This window comes from Eretmochelys imbricata, chromosome 11 (genome assembly GCF_965152235.1).
Source record: "Eretmochelys imbricata isolate rEreImb1 chromosome 11, rEreImb1.hap1, whole genome shotgun sequence".
Taxonomy (NCBI): domain Eukaryota; kingdom Metazoa; phylum Chordata; order Testudines; family Cheloniidae; genus Eretmochelys; species Eretmochelys imbricata.
The window spans coordinates 83493522-83512343 of NC_135582.1; the positions used below are offsets into that span (position 1 = coordinate 83493522).

Sequence of the window (18822 nt, forward strand, 5' to 3'; positions counted from 1 at the left end):
CTGGAGTAGCAGCGGCAGCCCGGGGTGCCGGCAGCGGTTTAAAGGGCCCGGAGCAGGCGCAGCGGCCGAGCCCTGGGCCCTTTAAACTGCTGCTGTAGCCCCCAGCTGCCGCTGCTACCCTAGCGGAGGAGGGCACTTACTGGTACAGGGCAGGTCGGGGGCTGGCTCTGACCCCCCCATTCTCACCCCTTCCGCCCAAGGCCCAGCCCCTTCCGGGGGCCAGAGTCAGCCCCAACCCAGCCCGGTATCGGTAAGTCCTTATTTCTACTTTCATCCCTGCCAGAGACTGAGTTGGAACCGGTCCCTTGACAGCGGTCTGAGGCTGTCTGACTGCTGGGCATGTTATTACTCAGTCTGCTCCAGGAAATGGGCGTTTCTTGGAAGTTTTGCCTCAAGAGCAGAGCTTTCCTCTCAAAGAGCCGATAGTTCCAAGTGCTGTAAATCCCCCTGCAGACTCAGATTACTTTAAATATTGTTGTGTCAGGTTAGGGCTGGGTTAGAGTGAGTGGTGCAAGTTGGAGTCATTTGGTCAAGGGGTTCCTCTGATATAGCTGCCCCCAACCCCAAAATAAAGAGTTAATGTTAACGAAGTGCAGTCAAATCCATCTCCATATGAGGCTCCAAAACCATACAGAAGGTCAATAATCGTGTCTTACCTGTTCTCTTCTCTCCATCTCACCCCATTTCACTTTCCCACCTTCTCTGTGGCACCCCCCCCCTTTCTCCCCCACATCCTCCTGTTCTCACCTTATTCTGGGCATGTGAAGAGCTGATTCAGGCAGCAAGGGGACCGCCCATCAACAAGACACAGAAGACAGCCATGGCCTCAGCAGCGCCCATAGGGAAAGCGTTAGAAGAAGCCACTTGCTCCATCTGCCTGGAGTATCTGACTGTGCCAGTGACCATAGACTGTGGGCACAACTTCTGCCAAGCCTGCATCACCCAGTACTGTGAGCAAAGGAAGCCTGAATCAGGCACACAGTTCCCCTGTCCTGAGTGCCGAGCGCTGTTCCAGAAAGGGAATTTCAGGCCAAACAGGCAGCTGGCCAATATCGTAGAGAGCATCAAACCACTGAGGTTACAGCCTGAGAAAGCTCAGAATGAAAATCTGTGTGAGACACACAAGGAAAAACTCCAGCTTTTCTGTAAGGAGGACGGAAAAGCCATCTATGTGGTCCCCATAGAGGAAGTTGCCCAGGGTTATAAGGTAGGAATCACTGCTGCTCTTGCTGAAGGAACCCCTTAAATGCCCCATTGTGTTTCTCCAGAGCCAGCTGCTGGGAGGGGGGAGTGGGAACTCACACGACTTAAGGGAGGTGGATCCAGGGATCCAGGTGCTGCCAGGCTGGGCAGTGAGGGGTCCGTCTGGCTCCATCTCTCTGCCAGGCAGGGCTTCCAATGCGAGGTGACCACGGCCACCTTATGGCATCTGAGTGGAGGAAACCAGGACTGGTGCTCTTCCCTCGTCAGTGTGTGGGTGAGGGCTGAGGGGTTGGCTCAGACTATGGGTTTGGGGCTTGCTTGCAACTTTGCAACATCAGGAAGGAAAGGCCTTGGATTCTCCATTTTGCAGGCATCTCCCATGGAGACCTGGGCATATCCCATTGGGGCTTTACCCAGCATGGGTGTCTATGTGTGTTATGGGGTTGGGTGAGGGAGGGTTGTTTGAAGAGGGGCCCAAAGGGAAGGGGAAGTGGTGTGAGAGCAGGAGAGGGAGGTATGTCCAGTGTGGGACATTGGGAGCTGGCCTGAGATGAATGACATCCCCCAAACAAATGACACCTGTGAGATGAGGAAATGGGGAAAGGGGAATAGAGATGGGGCTGGATCCTGGGCCCCATGGTCTGTGCTTGGTGTTGCACCATAGACACATAGATCTTCCCCCCATGCGAGGATTCCCCTGCCCTGGTTAGCGCTAGGGGCTGCAGGGCCTGGGCTGGACTCAGTGTCTTGGCACTTCAGCTAAACTCCTGCGTTCCAGAGGACTCTGAATGCGACAGCCAGGTGGGGAAGAGTCTCCCCTGGGATCAGCGTCTCAGCCAGACCATGCCCCAGGTCCTGCAGTGCTGCCCCTGCTATCTCTGCCCAGGGCATTCTCCTGGCTTTGTTACTGAAATGTGCATTTCACACAGGACCAGATTGAGGCCACCCGAGGCCCAGGCTCCACACACTGTCACCGGGCCCTGCTATGACCCTGCCCCACTGGCAGTGGCTGTAAAAGGGACCATACACCCAAGGGCTGTCTGCTGCGGGTGGGACCTGCAAACTTCTTTGAACAGGCAGGGCGTGTGGCTGGGGGCTCCCTCCCCTTGGGAACACTGGGGACAGGAGCGGGGGGGTCCCCTCTCCCCTGAGAAAGAGAGATACAGGATCAGGGAATCCCCTCTCCCTGCAGTACTGTCTCTCTTTTGGTGGGTGGAAGAGCTCTCCCCTTCCTGCCACACACAGCGTCCTCTGCGGGGTTACAGTTGGCAGGTTAACACCCCCTAGAGACACATGGCATTACCTTTCTGGGTGACTGGCTCAGGCTCTCTGCAGACTCAGGCAGGTGTCACTGTGTCTGTCACACTCAGGGCATGTTTCAATATTTAATTTGCAACCTGGAGGGTTTGAATCATGCATTTTTAATGGATGCCAAGAGCCTGAGGTAATCACATGACTCCAGTAGCTGGGGTCTAGACATGGTCCTATAGGGCCTCTGCTTTCACCGACCCTGCCTCCTGCAGTCTCCACCCAACAGACAAGCAGACTAATGGATGTTTATCTCACACGGTGCCCCTGAAGGTGAAACTCCAGGAAGCCCTGGGCCCTCTGAGGCAGGCACTGGAGGAGGCCCTGGAGCTGACATCTAAAGAGCAGAAGAATTACATGAATTGGCAGGTGGGTGTCTGGGTTCATCCTTCCCTGAGCCCTTCCCCCTGCAGTGCTCCTGGGGATGCGGGATGTAAAGCTGCAGGCTGAGGTTATAACCTGCTCTGGCTGTTTGCCCTGGGACAGTGCAATGGTGCCAGGAGCAGGAAATGTCTCTGACGGGGATCCTAGTGCAGCAGCCCTGGTTGGAGGAGCAGTTCCTGGCCCAGGGGTAGCAGCACAGACTCACCACAGGACTGTCCATACACCCAATCCCCACTCACTGCACCGCGACCTCTGCACCCCCCCGCAACTCATCCTGCACCCACCCACCCACTGTCCAATACACACAGACCCACTCGCTCCTCATGCAGCCAGAGCAGCCAATTGGGGGGGGGGGTTCAGACCCTTCTCAAGAGTGGGCAGGAGACACCCCTCGTTTGAGGGGAAATCCCCTCTGATTGGCTGTCTTTCCCCTTCCTGATAGTGAAGGGCAGCCAATCAGAGCTATGATGTATGTTGATGGACAGCCTGGTCCCTCAGCTTGTGTAGCAAGGAGAGCTCCTGCCCCTATTCCCGCATGCCTCCATATGCTGACCCCCACCCATGTACCACTGTCCCTGTGCTGAGCTTTATCCGGCACCCATGTACCACTGCCTCTGTGTGTGGACCCCTATCCCACTCCCCATGATTGATCCTATCCTCCCCCAGTCTGTTCCCCCACCCCCCCGAGTCCCTGGTCCCAGCTCGCCCTTCTTACCACAGGGGTCTTCTTGGGACCTTCTGATTTCAGGAAGAGGCCAGATGCTCCCATCCCAGCTTCACTGTTCAAAGGGTCACCAAGGGTAGCCACTGCCTGCCCACAATGCAGCAAGAGCACCAGGATCTACAGGAGAGGGACACGGCCCTCTCACCCTGCCCCTGAGACTCCCACTCCCAGATCAGGGGAGGGGGTGGGGGTGGAGATACAGGAGCAGCGATTGGGAGTGTGACCCAGGTACTTTTTCTCAGAAGGGCATTTTGCATTTCCCTTATGGTGATCCATTACTCTAAAGCCTCATATGGATACGTGATCATCGCAGCCCAAGACTAGCAGCCCTGCTCACTAACCCCGAGGCAGACTCAGTTCAGTGTGTGCCCAGCTCTGGCTCCTGCGGTTTGTTCCTTCTCCATTTTTTACTAAAGGACAAAGTGGAGAATCGGAGACGGTCGATCACACGTGAATTTAAGAAACTGCACCAGCTTCTGAGTGAGGAAGAGCAGCTGCTCCTGCGGAGACTGGCGGAGGAGGAGAGGGAGAGTCTGCAGAGACTACAGCACAATATAACAAAGCTTTCAGAGCAGAGTGCTGCACTGATCAGTCTCATCACAGAGATGGAGGAGAAGCGTCAGCAACGGGCCGCTGAACTGCTGCAGGTGAGACTGTTAACAATCTCCCCATCCATCCTGTGGCCTTAAACTCTCTGGTCAGTGACTAGATCCCAGGAATTAGTGACCAATCCTATTTCCTGCGTCTGCTCTGACAGTTTCCCGACATGAACGTCCTGTCGGTGCCGACACGCGCAGTCTATGTTGGAGAGAAACGCAGATACAGCGGGGGCTGTGCCTGTCGAACGGGTGGAGCAGAAGGAGCAAGGGGCTGATGTGGTCCCTGCTGAGCCAGCTGGAACCTGCCCCAATGCTGCTGATGAGCAGAGATTCTCAGTGGTGACAAGGGGGAGTCCAGAAGGGGGAAACACAAGACAAAGTGAACTCTCAAATTCATGAAATGAAAGGGCCAAGACTCTCATCACTGGCCATTGGTGCTGGGGGCCTCCATCTCTGGGTGCCAGCCTGGGATACCTGGGGGCTGATATTGGGAAGGGCTGAGCACCCACACAACAGCTGAAACAATGGGAGCTGCAGCTGCTCAGGGTGAGGATCTGGGCCCTGTCTCCTTAGATCTGCAGCAAGAAGCCACACAGGTGTGAGGCTGGGGACAGTTTGGTGGAAAATCTGCAGGTAAGTGGCGGGACAGTCAGAGGTGTGTTAGGGATTCTGCTGCTTTCCTTGTCCCAACACAGCTCCTTGTTCAGTGTTCGCAGAATGTCACATCCCCCGAGTCTGTGCCATTGTCACATGACACTCAGCTCCTCTGAAAGTCAGAGCCAGGGTGATGGGGCACCTGAAATCGGTGATCACTGCTGAGTGTCCTGCAGAGAAGCGGCTGTGTTAAATATTGTGGATTCAATGTGGTAGAGAATGGAAAGTCTGAAGCCTTTTTTTGAAGGCTTTTGCACATGGTGTTAACCCAGCTCCCTGTCTTTCTGTCTCCTTTCAGGGTGTGAAAAGTACATTGATCAGGTCTGTGCCCATTTCCATTTCTCCTTCTGTTCCCATGAGCAATGTGGGTGCAGAGCAGATGAGTGATCGTGGGACGTTTTCTTCACAGGAGTGAGCATGTGAAACTCCAGCCACCAGAAGCCATTTCTCCTGCCCTGAAGAATGGGTATAAAATCTGCCTTGACATGAGGGAAATGCTGGCGAGATTCACTCGTGAGTGAGAGCTGCTGGCTGGGTTTCCTTTACATGTGGGTGGGGAGGAGAATTGACATGTGTTGTGCATGGGGACAAATGGTGTAGGCCACATTGTGACCAGCAGGCTGGTGTGGCAGCAGCCCCAAAGACAAGACCTGGCCTCCCTAAACTGGGAGAAATCCCCTTGCTAGGGTGTTGACAGTCATTCACTGCAAGTCACTGGGATCTGGGCTCCATTTCTTAGAGGGGTTTGAAGTAGAGCTGGGCAAAATGTTTTTAGTTAACTTGCCAGAAAATTATATTTTGGGTTGACTGAAACGATTTGTGAATTCATGCTGAGTTTTCTGAATAGTTTCAAATGAACTGAAAAAGGTGCTGTGGTGGGCTGCACTCCTGGGGTGGAGCCTGGAAGCTACTGGAACCACTGCCCTCCCCCGAACTATCCATCTGGGTTGGCCTCTCACACAGCTTTTGCTGATGGCACACAGCCAGCCCCTCCTGGCCCTGTTATCACCCAACATAACAGTAGGTGGCGCCACACCCCCAGCTGAGTTACCTGAGTGCTTTACCTAAGCCATGGAGGCACCAGCCAATTTCCAAGATCCCAAGTCCTGCCCTTCTGGAGTGTAAACCCAGAATTATACCATCTTGCACTGGAGAGGGATCTGTACAGTGCAAGCTCATTAATTATTCTGCTCCCTCCTCGCTGTAGGGAAGATATGCACCAGCCTTTGTAAACAGAGCTAAGATTCCCTAACACTTTACTCAAAAACTCACACTGGCTAATATAAAACAGATTTATTAATGACAGAAAGACAGATTTTAAGTGATTATAAGTGATTACCTAGCAAATAAACAAAAATGCAATCTAAGCCTAATATACTAGACAGGATTTAAATCAAACAGTGTCTCACCCTGTTAGCAAGTACAAGCAGTTTGTAGATGTTCTATACACAGGCAGGAATCCTCTCTTCCAGCCTAGGACCAGCACTTCCCCCAGGTCAGTCTTTGTTCCTTAGGTGTTTCCGAGTGTTGAGCTGTAGAGGGAGTGAGGCCCCTTGGTGAGATCACTTCCCCCTTTTATAGTTTCTTTCATATGTCAGGAACCCCTTTGTTCCAAGCCAAGTTCCCAGCCCAATTTGTGGAAAAATACAGGTACCCAAATGGAGTTCAGTAACATTCAGTCTGGTCACATGCCCTTGCATGCTTGATGAGTCATGGCAGCCATTATCCATAGGGTGGCTGAAGCGTCCCCAGGTGAAGACAAACCTTTTCCATGGCCTGCTGTTTTCGCTGCTGAACCATTGGCACTGTCTAGCTTTTTCATTGTTGTACCTGAAAGGCTAGTTGTGGGTGTTACCCAGAGCACACACATTTGAAATACAGATACATAGTCAATATTCATAACGTGAGAGACAAAAATGTTACATGCACACAAATAGGTTAATCATATTCAGCAAATCATAACTTTTCCATATACACCTCACATGGCACATTTTGTACAAGATGTAGCATAAAGTGTGAAGTGGGACTGGCAGCCCGTGCAGCTTATCCTAGATGGAGGAGGCAGTAAGTGGGGTAAAGGCCCCTCCCCTCCTCACTGCCCCAGCCTCATTAGCAACAGCCCCTGTTCCCCCAATGCCCAGTTACAGTTCCCAGCACCCCCCTCTACCCTGCCCAGTCATCCTTCCCATGCCCTGGGGGAGAGGCCGGGTTGAGCAAGGGAAGGGCCTGGTTGTGGGGTTTGCCTGGCTGGAAGGTGATGCCCATCGGGCCAGCATGGAGAGTCCCTGCTGCACCCCCTGGGGCAGGACTGCCCATCCAGTGTGTGTGGGGACAGCGCCGACCTATGCTTAGTAACAAACCAGCCACACATGGCCTCAAAGCAATAGAGCTTCCCTGGGGCCTGGCCCTTCCATTGCTCCCCTCTGCACCCTAGGCACCCACCTCTCTCCTCATTCCCTCTACCCCTCCCCTTCCCCCTGCCCCCTCCAATACCAGCCAGTCCCTTCCTCCTACACTGTGGCACTCTTACGCTCCCCCTTTCCTACTCCCTTTGACACTCCCAATGCCTGCTTTTCCTGCATTGGTTCCAGGGCCACCCCTCATCCTCCAATGCCTGCCCCTCCCCACACCCTTCGTTCCCCCAAGCCTGATCCTCCTCTTCTCTTTGCTTTCCCAGCCTAGTATCTGCCCTCTGGGGCCTGCCCCTCCCCTACCCCCACTGATATCTCCCCTTTGTCCTGCCCTTCCCCTCTAACCCCACTGACACACACACACACGCACTCACATGCCAATATTCTCCTCAAGTTCTTTCCCGTGGGTGGACAAGGCCCTAACTCCCCTTTAAGGCAACAACACCCCGACACAGCGATTAACTGGGACACAGGTTAATTTCCCTTAGATCTTAGTGACCAGCCCCTGCCCTCAGCACTAACTCTGTGACTTTCTCCCCAGTGGATGTGACTCTGGATCCAGACACGGCTCATCCCAACCTTGTTCTGTCTCAGGATAGGAAACGTGTGATATGCAAAACCAAACGACAAAATCTGCCCAATAATCCTGAGAGATTTGATCCCTGTGTCTTTGTCCTGGGTGCTGAGGGATTCACAGGAGGGAGGCATTACTGGGAGGTGGAGGTGGGAGACAAGACTGGATGGACTCTGGGGATTTGTAAGGAGTCTGTGAGCAGGAAGAGTCCAGATCACCTGTTGCCTAAAAATGGATACTGGACTATGTGTCTGAGAGATGGGGAATATGAGGCCCTCACCTTCCCCGCAACCCCCCTCCATGTGGGCATCAAGCCCAGCCAGGTTGGGATTTTCCTGGACTATAAGGCAGGCGAGGTCTCATTTTACAATGTGACTGACAGATCCCATCTCTTCACTTTCACTGACACCTTCTTTGGAACAGTCCGTCCTTTCTTCAGTCCCTGTGCCAATGCTGGAGGTAAAAATGCAGCTCCCCTCATAATCTGCTCAGTCCCAGCTCAGGCCAGAGGGAATCCTGGTCCCTGAAGGTGACACCTAAGCTGGCCACTCACACATTGCCGGAATACCAGACTTCCTGACACTTCTGGAAACAGCCTGCTTCTGCCCCCCTGGTGTGATGGTGAAAAGGACATCAGCTTCCCCCCACTTCCCACCCTCACCTCTCTCACTTTCCAGAACCCAGCCTCTGATGTGGGGGAGAGGAGATTGGGGTGCAGGCATGAGGGGATGGGGTGCAGGCTGCTGGGCTGTGTAGGATCCAGGGCAGGGAGGAGTTTGTAGAAGCAGGAATGGAAAAGCCCAGATCACAAGAGGCAGGCTGGGCGGAGGCGGTTGTAATGAGGGGGTAGGGGAGAGAGGCCCAAGGAGGAAGAGCCCCTGGCAGAAGTGACAGAGGGGAGGAGAGGAGCCCAGTGAGTGCGATGGGGCCAGTGAGTGGTAGGTACATCCCAGCATTTCCTGGCCTGGGGGAGTCTCTGCCCATGGAGGGGAGCGAAGCGGCCACAGGGGTGGTGCGGGGGCAGGAGTGAGAGCGCCGGGGCCCTGCTGTAGGGGCTGCTCTGCGCTGCAGACTCAGCAATGGGGGGGAGCTGGTCCCAGCGCGATGGAGGGAGGGGTGGGGAGAGCTGGGGAGGGGATTCGGTGGCTGGGCAGGGGAAGGGGAGTGAGAGCCCAGCCCCAGGGCGGTGTGAGCGAGGGCCCGGGCTGGGCGAATGGCACCCACTTGCTGGGAGGAGCAAGCTTTTTCCCCCCTTCCAATTTTTTGCTCCTCCCTTGTGCATTGTGACAAACGGCTCCCAGCACGGGGCAACACTGGTGAGAAATACTCAGATACCGCTAACGGGTTTTTGCTCTTCCCTTGTGCATTGTGACAAATGGCTCCCAGCACGGGGTGACACTGGCGAGAAATGCTCAGATACCGCTAACGGATTTCTGCTCCTCCCTTGTGCATTCTGACAAATGGCTCCCAGCACGGGGCAACACTGGTGAGAAATACTCAGATACCACCACTAATGGGCTTTTGCTGCCCCGTCACAGTTTGTTCCCCCCTTTACCCATCCCCTTGCCCAGGGGTTGCAGATTGTGATGGACAAGAATCATTCACTCCTGTCAGACTTTCTACCCACGTAACAGCTCAATTTTAAATACTGAGAGAAAGAAAAAAAGAGATTTTTCTGATTTAGAAAATGCTATGATTGTAACAAGGTGTACGTACGAGAATATTTTAATTTACATTTCAACAGTATTTCAAAAACATGCCTCTAAACACACTCTTAGAAATGGAATTAGCACGTATTGTTTGAATGTTCATTGACATGTACATTAAAATTTAACTTCTCTAAATAGCTGATTTTTGTTGTTGTTTTAACTGTTATTTCAAGAAATCCCAAATATTTTTTGTTACAAAATAATTATAAAACTGTCAGACCAGTTTATTCAATTCTACGTACAGCACAATGTTCACGGGTTATAAACATCACTACACGCGCTCAGGCAGCTCTTCCTTTCGCCCACCAGGGGCCGATGTGGCACGACAACAGCTGGCTGCTGTCATCAGAGCAGCCTCTGGTGGAGCCAGGCTCGGGGGCAGAGGGGGCCACACAGGGCTGCTGAGGGGCCACAGGCTGGGGTTCAGGAGGGCTAGTTGTGGGGACAGACTGGGGCGTGGGCTCAGGAGCTAGTAGGATGACAGCACTGAGCTAGGGTCTGAGTGGGTGGGGGGCTCCACATGCGGATGGAGGGTAGGGTGAGTGACGGGGCACATGGGGATGGAGGGAAGGGTGAGTGACGGGGCACATGGGGATGGAGGGTAGGGTGAGTGACGGGGCACATGGGGATGGAGGGAAGGGTGAGTGATGGGACACATGAGGAGGGGGAACGGGATGCAGGGATGGGGCAGATGTGCCTGACTGAATGGGAGAGGCTCGGGGTCAGCCAGAGTCTGCAGGGGGGAGGTTCCCCAACTCCCTAACAATCCCTCCCCCACAAAAGAAGCTGTTCCAGGCTTCTCCCACCCACACTCAACAACCCTCCAGATTCACTCCCAGGCTTCTTCCCTCTCCCTCAGCTCGTCTGTTACCCTGACTCCCGCAAGCCTTTGCATGGCTTCTGAGGGGTGCGGGAAATACGCTTCTGTATTGTAGTTTAAATGAATTAGTACTCAACTGTCATAAATATAAAGGGAAGGGTAAACCCCTTTAAAATCCCTCCTGGCCAGAGGAAAAATCCTCTCACCTGTAAAGGGTTAAGAAGCTAAAAGTAACCTCGCTGGCACCTGACCAAAATGACCAATGAGGAGACAAGATACTTTCAAAAGCTGGGAGGAGGGAGAAAAACAAAGGGTCTGTGTCTGTCTGTGTGATGCTTTTGCCGGAGACAGAACAGGAATGGAGTCTTAGAACTTAGTAAGCAATCTAGCTAGGTATGTGTTAGATTATGATTTCTTTAAATGGCTGAGAAAATAGCTTTGCTGAATAGAATGAATATTCCTGTCTGTGTGTCTTTTTTGTAACTTAAGGTTATGCCTAGAGGGATTCTCTATGTTTAAATCTAATTACCCTGTAAGGTATCTACCATCCTGATTTTACAGAGGTGATTCCTTTTTTACTTCTATTAAAAGTCTTCTTGTAAGAAAACTGAATGCTTTTTCATTGTTCTAAGATCCAAGGGTTTGGGTCTGTGGTCACCTATGCAAATTGGTGAGGATTTTTACCAAACCTTCCCCAGGAAGTGGGGTGCAAGGGTTGGGAGGATTTGGAGGGGAAAGACTTGTCCAAACTGTTTTTTCAGGAACCCAGATGAAGTTTGGTGGTGGCAGCGGAAGTCCAAGGGCAAAGGGTAAAATTAGTTTGTACCTTGGGGAAGTTTTAACCTAAGCTGGTAAAAGTAAGCTTAGGAGGTTTTTATGCAGGTCCCCACATCTGTACCCTAGAGTTCAGAGTGGGGAAGGAACCTTGACATCAACGTTCTGTACTAATACGCCTAGTAAAGAATCTATTAGTCAATAAAAAAATTGATGAATCTTTTTATTTGTATTGTTACAGACATACTTGTTGACAGGTATTTTGAAATAAATTACCACTTATTTCTCCTGCTGCCTCCCCTTCCATCTCCTTCTCCCTCTGCCCAGGAGTCGGTCCCTGGGGGTGTTCGCTGTCCTGGAGGGGCCGTTGGTGCAGAGTCACTTTCCTGCCTGGCCCCAGACCTTTCCCCCGGGGCTCTCCTCACCTGCAGGCTCCGGCCTCGGGGCTGGTGCAGGCAGAGCCTGAGGCTTGGACAGACCCCACTGGGGGCAGCAGTGGCTCGGCCCAGGCTCCCAGCTCACAGTGGAGGCGGCTGGAGCAGCCTCTAACCCAGGCAGCTCATCCGCTGGAGGGAAGGGCCAGGGGAGACTCTGTAGGAAATTTCCCACGCTGTTGAGCTGTCACGGGGCAGGCTGGAGCGAGCGGGCCATGCCCAGTAACAGCTGCTGACGCTGCTGCTCTCACTTGCCATCAGACTCTCCTCCCAGCTGAGGGGTGCAGAGGGGCCTGGTTTGTAGCAGGGGGAGGAATGGGGAGAATCTGTGCAGGGACCAAAACATGGCCAGAGGCAGGTAGAACAGCTGGTGGTGGCAGGGGAAGGGAGAGAACCAGGGAGAAGGTGCAAGAAACCAGGTTAGTGTAGGGGGAGATGCGCTGCCAGACAGGGGCAGAGGGGGAAACACTGGGATAGGGAGGGGCAGAGGGGCTATGAGTTACTACAATGGGATGAGCCATCTGCTGTGGTTGCCAAAATAGGACATGGGGGCAGAGGCTGGTGTTCCTGGCTGGCCCATCGCAGCACCCCCCTCCCCAGGGCTGTGGTGTTAAAACACATTGCCCTATATGTCTTGTTACATAATAATTCATTGTCACTGTATGTGGGTGTGATCTGCTGTGCCGATGCCTGACAGTTACTCTGTTTCCTATAAGCCACTGTGAATGCAACTTCACTCCATTTTATTTGTTTATTTTTAATTCCTTTTTAAAAGCAGTGTTTTGGTTACTCCTGCTTTTCTTAGCACGCCTTGGTTAACACTATGCACATGGGTGTTGTGCTGCTTAGTGTATGGTTTTAATAATAAATAATCACATAAAATAGTAATTGATGTTACTATTAAGCAATCACTCCCAGTGTTTGTAGCAGAACAAGGTCCCTCACCAAAGGCTCTTACTTAAATTAAGTTGTCATGGGATAAGAGGGATGATCCTTTCATGGATTGAGAACTGGTTAAAAGACAGGGAACAAAGGGTTGGAATAAATAGTAAATTTTCAGAATGGAGAGGGGTAACTAGTGGTGTTCCCCAAGGGTCAGTCCTAGGACCAATCCTATTCAACTTATTCATAAATGATCTGGAGAAAGGGGTAAACAGTGAGGTGGCAAAGGTTGCAGAAGATACTGAACTGCTCAAGATAGTTAAGACCAAAGCAGACTGTGAAGAACTTCAAAAAGATCTCACAAAACTAAGTGATTGAGCAACAAAATGGCAAATGAAATGTAATGTGGATAAATGTAAAGTAATGCACATTGGAAAAAATAACCCCAACTATACATACAGTGGAAGGAAAAGGCCTGGGTAGAGACCGTCAAATCATTAAAGTCAACGAATGGCTATGCAGGTGGTGTCGGAGAGAAGACTTTGGATTCTTTGACCATGGGATGGTGTTCCAAGAAGGAGGAGTGCTAGGCAGAGACAGGCTCCACCTAACAAAGAGAGGGAAGAGCATCTTCGCAAGCAGGCTGGCTAACCTAGTGAGGAGGGCTTTAAACTAGGTTCACCGGGAGAAGGAGACCAAAGTCCTGAGATAAGTGGGATACCGGGAGGAAGCACGAGCAGGAATGCGTGAGAGGGCAGGGCTCCTGCCTCATACTGAGAAAGAGGGACGATCAGCGAGTTATCTCAAGTGCCTATACACAAATGCACGAAGCCTGGGAAACAAGTAGGGAGAACTGGAAGACCTGGCACAGTCAAGGAATTAGGATGTGATTGGAATAATAGAGACTTGGTGGGATAACTCACATGACTGGAGTACTGTCATGGATGGATATAAACTGTTCAGGAGGGACAGGCAGGGCAGAAAAGGTGGGAGAGTTGCACTGTATGTAAGAAGAAAAGGAGTACTTGTGGCACCTTAGAGACTAACCAATTTATTTGAGCATGAGCTTTCGTGAGCTACAGCTCACTTCATCAGATGCATACCGTGGAAACTGCAGCAGACTTTATATATACACAGAGAATATGAAACAATACCTCCTCCCACCCCACTGTCCTGCTGGTAATAGCTTATCTAAAGTAATCTTCAGGTTAGGCCATTTCCAGCACAAATCCAGGTTTTCTCACCCTCCACCCCCCCACACAAATTCACTCTCCTGCTGGTGATAGCCCATCCAAAGTGACAACTCTTTACACAATGTGCATGATAATCAAGTTAGGCCATTTCCTGCACAAATCCAGGTTCTCTCACTCCCTCACCCCCCTCCAAAAACCCACCCCCATACACACACAAACTCACTCTCCTGTTGGTAATAGCTCATCCAAACTGACCACTCTCCAAGTTTAAATCCAAGTTAAACCAGAACATCTGGGGGGGGGCGGGTAGGAAAAAACAAGAGGAAATAGGCTACCTTGCATAATGACTTAGCCACTCCCAGTCTCTATTTAAGCCTAAATTAATAGTATCCAATTTGCAAATGAATTCCAATTCAGCAGTTTCTCGCTGGAGTCTGGATTTGAAGTTTTTTTGTTTTAAGATAGCGACCTTCATGTCTGTGATTGCGTGACCAGAGAGATTGAAGTGTTCTCCGACTGGTTTATGAATGTTATAATTCTTGACATCTGATTTGTGTCCATTTATTCTTTTACGTAGAGACTGTCCAGTTTGACCAATGTACATGGCAGAGGGGCATTGCTGGCACATGATGGCATAAATCACATTGGTGGATGTGCAGGTGAACGAGCCTCTGATAGTGTGGCTGATGTTATTAGGCCCTGTGATGGTGTCCCCTGAATAGATATGTGGGCACAATTGGCAACGGGCTTTGTTGCAAGGATAAGTTCCTGGGTTAGTGGTTCTATTGTGTGGTATGTGGTTGTTGGTGAGTATTTGCTTCAGGTTGCAGGGCTGTCTGTAGGCAAGGACTGGCCTGTCTCCCAAGATTTGTGAGAGTGTTGGGTCATCCTTTAGGATAGGTTGTAGATCCTTAATAATGCGTTGGAGGGGTTTTAGTTGGGGGCTGAAGGTGACGGCTAGTGGCGTTCTGTTATTTTCTTTGTTAGGCCTGTCCTGTAGTAGGTAACTTCTGGGAACTCTTCTGGCTCTGTCAATCTGTTTCTTTACTTCCGCAGGTGGGTATTGTAGTTGTAAGAAAGCTTGACAGAGATCTTGTAGGTGTTTGTCTCTGTCTGAGGGGTTGGAGCAAATGCGGTTGTATCGCAGAGCTTGGCTGTAGACGATGGATCGTGTGGTGTGGTCAGGGTGAAAGCTGGAGGCATGCAGGTAGGAATAGCGGTCAGTAGGTTTCCGGTATAGGGTGGTGTTTATGTGACCATTGTTTATTAGCACTGTAGTGTCCAGGAAGTGGATCTCTTGTGTGGACTGGACCAGGCTGAGGTTGGTGGTGGGATGGAAATTGTTGAAATCATGGTGGAATTCCTCAAGGGCTTCTTTTCCATGGGTCCAGATGATGAAGATGTCATCAATATAGCGCAAGTAGAGTAGGGGCTTTAGGGGACGAGAGCTGAGGAAGCGTTGTTCTAAATCAGCCATAAAAATGTTGGCATACTGTGGGGCCATGCGGGTACCCATAGCAGTGCCGCTGATCTGAAGGTATACATTGTCCCCAAATGTGAAATAGTTATGGGTAAGGACAAAGTCACAAAGTTCAGCCACCAGGTTAGCCGTGACATTATCGGGGATAGTGTTCCTGACGGCTTGTAGTCCATCTTTGTGTGGAATGTTGGTGTAGAGGGCTTCTACATCCATAGTGGCCAGGATGGTGTTATCAGGAAGATCACCGATGGATTGAAGTTTCCTCAGGAAGTCAGTGGTGTCTCGAAGGTAGCTGGGAGTGCTGGTAGCGTAGGGCCTGAGGAGGGAGTCTACATAGCCAGACAATGCTGCTGTCAGGGTGCCAATGCCTGAAATGATGGGGCGCCCAGGAGTTCCAGGTTTATGGATCTTGGGTAGTAGATAGAATATCCCAGGTCGGGGTTCCAGGGGTGTGTCTGTGCGGATTTGATCTTGTGCTTTTTCAGGAAGTTTCTTGAGCAAATGCTGTAGTTGCTTTTGGTAACTCTCAGTGGGATCATAGGGTAATGGCTTGTAGAAACTCGTGTTGGAGAGCTGCCGAGCAGCCTCTTGTTCATATTCCGACCTATTCATGATGACAACAGCACCTCCTTTGTCAGCCTTTTTGATTATGATGTCAGAGTTGTTTCTGAGGCTGCTATTCCTACCTGCATGCCTCCAGCTTTCACCCTGACCACACCACACGATCCATTGTCTACAGCCAAGCTCTGCGATACAACCGCATTTGCTCCAACCCCTCAGACAGAGACAAACACCTACAAGATCTCTGTCAAGCTTTCTTACAACTACAATACCCACCTGCGGAAGTAAAGAAACAGATTGATAGAGCCAGAAGAGTTCCCAGAAGTTACCTACTACAGGACAGGCCTAACAAAGAAAATAACAGAACGCCACTAGCCGTCACCTTCAGCCCCCAACTAAAACCCCTCCAACGCATTATTAAGGATCTACAACCTATCCTAAAGGATGACCCAACACTCTCACAAATCTTGGGAGATAGGCCAGTCCTTGCCTACAGACAGCCCCGCAACCTGAAGCAAATACTCACCAACAACCACATACCACACAACAGAACCACTAACCCAGGAACTTATCCTTGCAACAAAGCCCGTTGCCAATTGTGCCCACATATCTATTCAGGGGACACCATCACAGGGCCTAATAACATCAGCCACACTATCAGAGGCTCGTTCACCTGCACATCCACCAATGTGATTTATGCCATCATGTGCCAGCAATGCCCCTCTGCCATGTACATTGGTCAAACTGGACAGTCTCTACGTAAAAGAATAAATGGACACAAATCAGATGTCAAGAATTATAACATTCATAAACCAGTCGGAGAACACTTCAATCTCTCTGGTCACGCAATCACAGACATGAAGGTCGCTATCTTAAAACAAAAAAACTTCAAATCCAGACTCCAGCGAGAAACTGCTGAATTGGAATTCATTTGCAAATTGGATACTATTAATTTAGGCTTAAATAGAGACTGGGAGTGGCTAAGTCATTATGCAAGGTAGCCTATTTCCTCTTGTTTTTTCCTATCCCCCCCCCCCCCAGATGTTCTGGTTTAACTTGGATTTAAACTTGGAGAGTGGTCAGTTTGGATGAGCTATTACCAGCAGGAGAGTGAGTTTGTGTGTGTATGGGGGTGGGTTTTTGGAGGGGGGTGAGGGAGTGAGAGAACCTGGATTTGTGCAGGAAATGGCCTAACTTGATTATCATGCACATTGTGTAAAGAGTTGTCACTTTGGATGGGCTATCACCAGCAGGAGAGTGAATTTGTGTGGGGGGGTGGAGGGTGAGAAAACCTGGATTTGTGCTGGAAATGGCCTAACCTGAAGATTACTTTAGATAAGCTATTACCAGCAGGACAGTGGGGTGGGAGGAGGTATTGTTTCATATTCTCTGTGTATATATAAAGTCTGCTGCAGTTTCCACGGTATGTATCTGATGAAGTGAGCTGTAGCTCACGAAAGCTCATGCTCAAATAAATTGGTTAGTCTCTAAGGTGCCACAAGTACTCCTTTTCTTTTTGCAAATACAGACTAACACGGCTGTTACTCTGAAAACTGTATGTAAGGGAGCAGTATGACTGCTCAGAGCTCAAGTACGAAACTGCAGAAAAACCTGAGAGTCTCTGGATTAAGTTTAGAAGTGTGAGCAACAAGGGTGATGTCATGGTGGGAGTCTGCTATAGACCACTGGACCAGGGGGATGAGGTGGATGAGGCTTTCTTCCGGCAACTCATGGAAGTTACTAGATCGCAGACCCTGGTTCTCATGGGAGACTTCAATCACCCTGATATCTGCTGGGAGAACAATACAGCGGTGCACAGACAATTTGGAAAGTGTAGGGGACAATTTCCTGGTGCAAGTGCTGGAGGAACCAACTGGGGCAGAGCTCTTCTTGACCTGCTGCTCACAAACCGGGAAGAATTAGTACGGGAAGCTAAAGTGGATGGGAACCTGGGAGGCAGTGACCATGAGATGGTTGAGTTCAGGATCCTGACACAGGGAAGAAAGGAGAGCAGCAGAATACGGATCCTGGACTTCAGAAAAGCAGACTTTGACTCCCTCAGGGAACTGATGGGCAGGATCCCCTGGGAGAATAACATGAAGGGGAAAGGAGTCCAGGAGAGCTGGCTGTATTTTAAAGAATCCTTATTGAGGTTACAGGGACAAACCATCCCGATGTGTAGAAAGAATAGTAAATATGGCAGGCGACCAGCTTGGCTTAACAGTGAAATCCTTGCTGATCTTAAACACAAAAAAGAAGCTTACAAGAAGTGGAAGATTGGACAAATGACCAGGGAAGAGTACAAAAATATTGCTTGGGCATGCAGGAGTGAAATCAGGAAGGCCAAATAACACCTGGAGTTGCAGCTAGCAAGAGATGTTAAGAGTAACAAGAAGGGTTTCTTCAGGTACATTAGCAACAAGAAGAAAGTCAAGGTAAGTGTGGGCCCCTTACTGAATGAGGGAGGCAACCTAGTGACAGAGGATGTGGAAAAAGCTAATGTACTCAACGCGTTTTTTGCCTCTGTCTTCACGAACAAGGTCAGCTCCCAGATTACTGCACTGGGCAGCGCAGCATGGGGAGGAGGTGACCAGCCCTCTGTGGAGAAAGAAGTGCTTCGGTACTATTTAGAAAAGCTGGATGAGCACAAGTCCATGGGGCCGGATGCGCTGCATCCGAGAGTGCTAAAGGAGTTGGCGGATGTGATTGCAGAGCCATTGGCCATTATCTTTGAAAACTCATGGCGATCGGGGGAAGTCCTGGACGACTGGAAAAAGGCTAATGTAATGCCCATCTTTTAAAAAAAGGGAAGAAGGAGGATCCTGGGAACTACAGGCCAGTCAGCCTCACATCAGTCCCTGGAAAAATCATGGAGCAGGTCCTCAAGGAATCAATTCTGAAGCACTTAGAGGAGAAGAAAGTGATCAGGAACAGTCAGCATGGATTCACCAAGGGAAAATCATGCCTGACTGATCTAATTGCCTTCTATGATGAGATAACTGGCTCTGTGGATGAGGGGAAAGCAGTGGACGTGTTGTTCCTTGACTTTAGCAAAGCTTTTGACACGGTCTCCCACAGTATTCTTGCCAGCAAGTTAAAGAAGTATGGGCTG

The 18822-nt window shown here is 50.6% G+C and overlaps 2 protein-coding genes across 2 annotated transcripts in view; both read left to right on the forward strand.

Annotated features, from left to right (window-relative positions):
- LOC144271891 (uncharacterized) overlaps nucleotides 1-18822 on the forward strand; it is a 132176-nt gene that overhangs the window by 45120 nt on the left and 68234 nt on the right. The window lies entirely within an intron of this gene.
- Nucleotides 821-8621, forward strand: LOC144271991 (E3 ubiquitin-protein ligase TRIM39-like). Its single transcript, XM_077829730.1, has 6 exons — nucleotides 821-1207; nucleotides 2785-2880; nucleotides 4036-4266; nucleotides 5171-5193; nucleotides 5282-5385; nucleotides 7825-8621. The coding sequence occupies exons 1-6, from the start codon at nucleotides 821-823 to the stop codon at nucleotides 8382-8384; spliced, it is 1401 nt and encodes a 466-aa protein (XP_077685856.1). The 3' UTR covers nucleotides 8385-8621.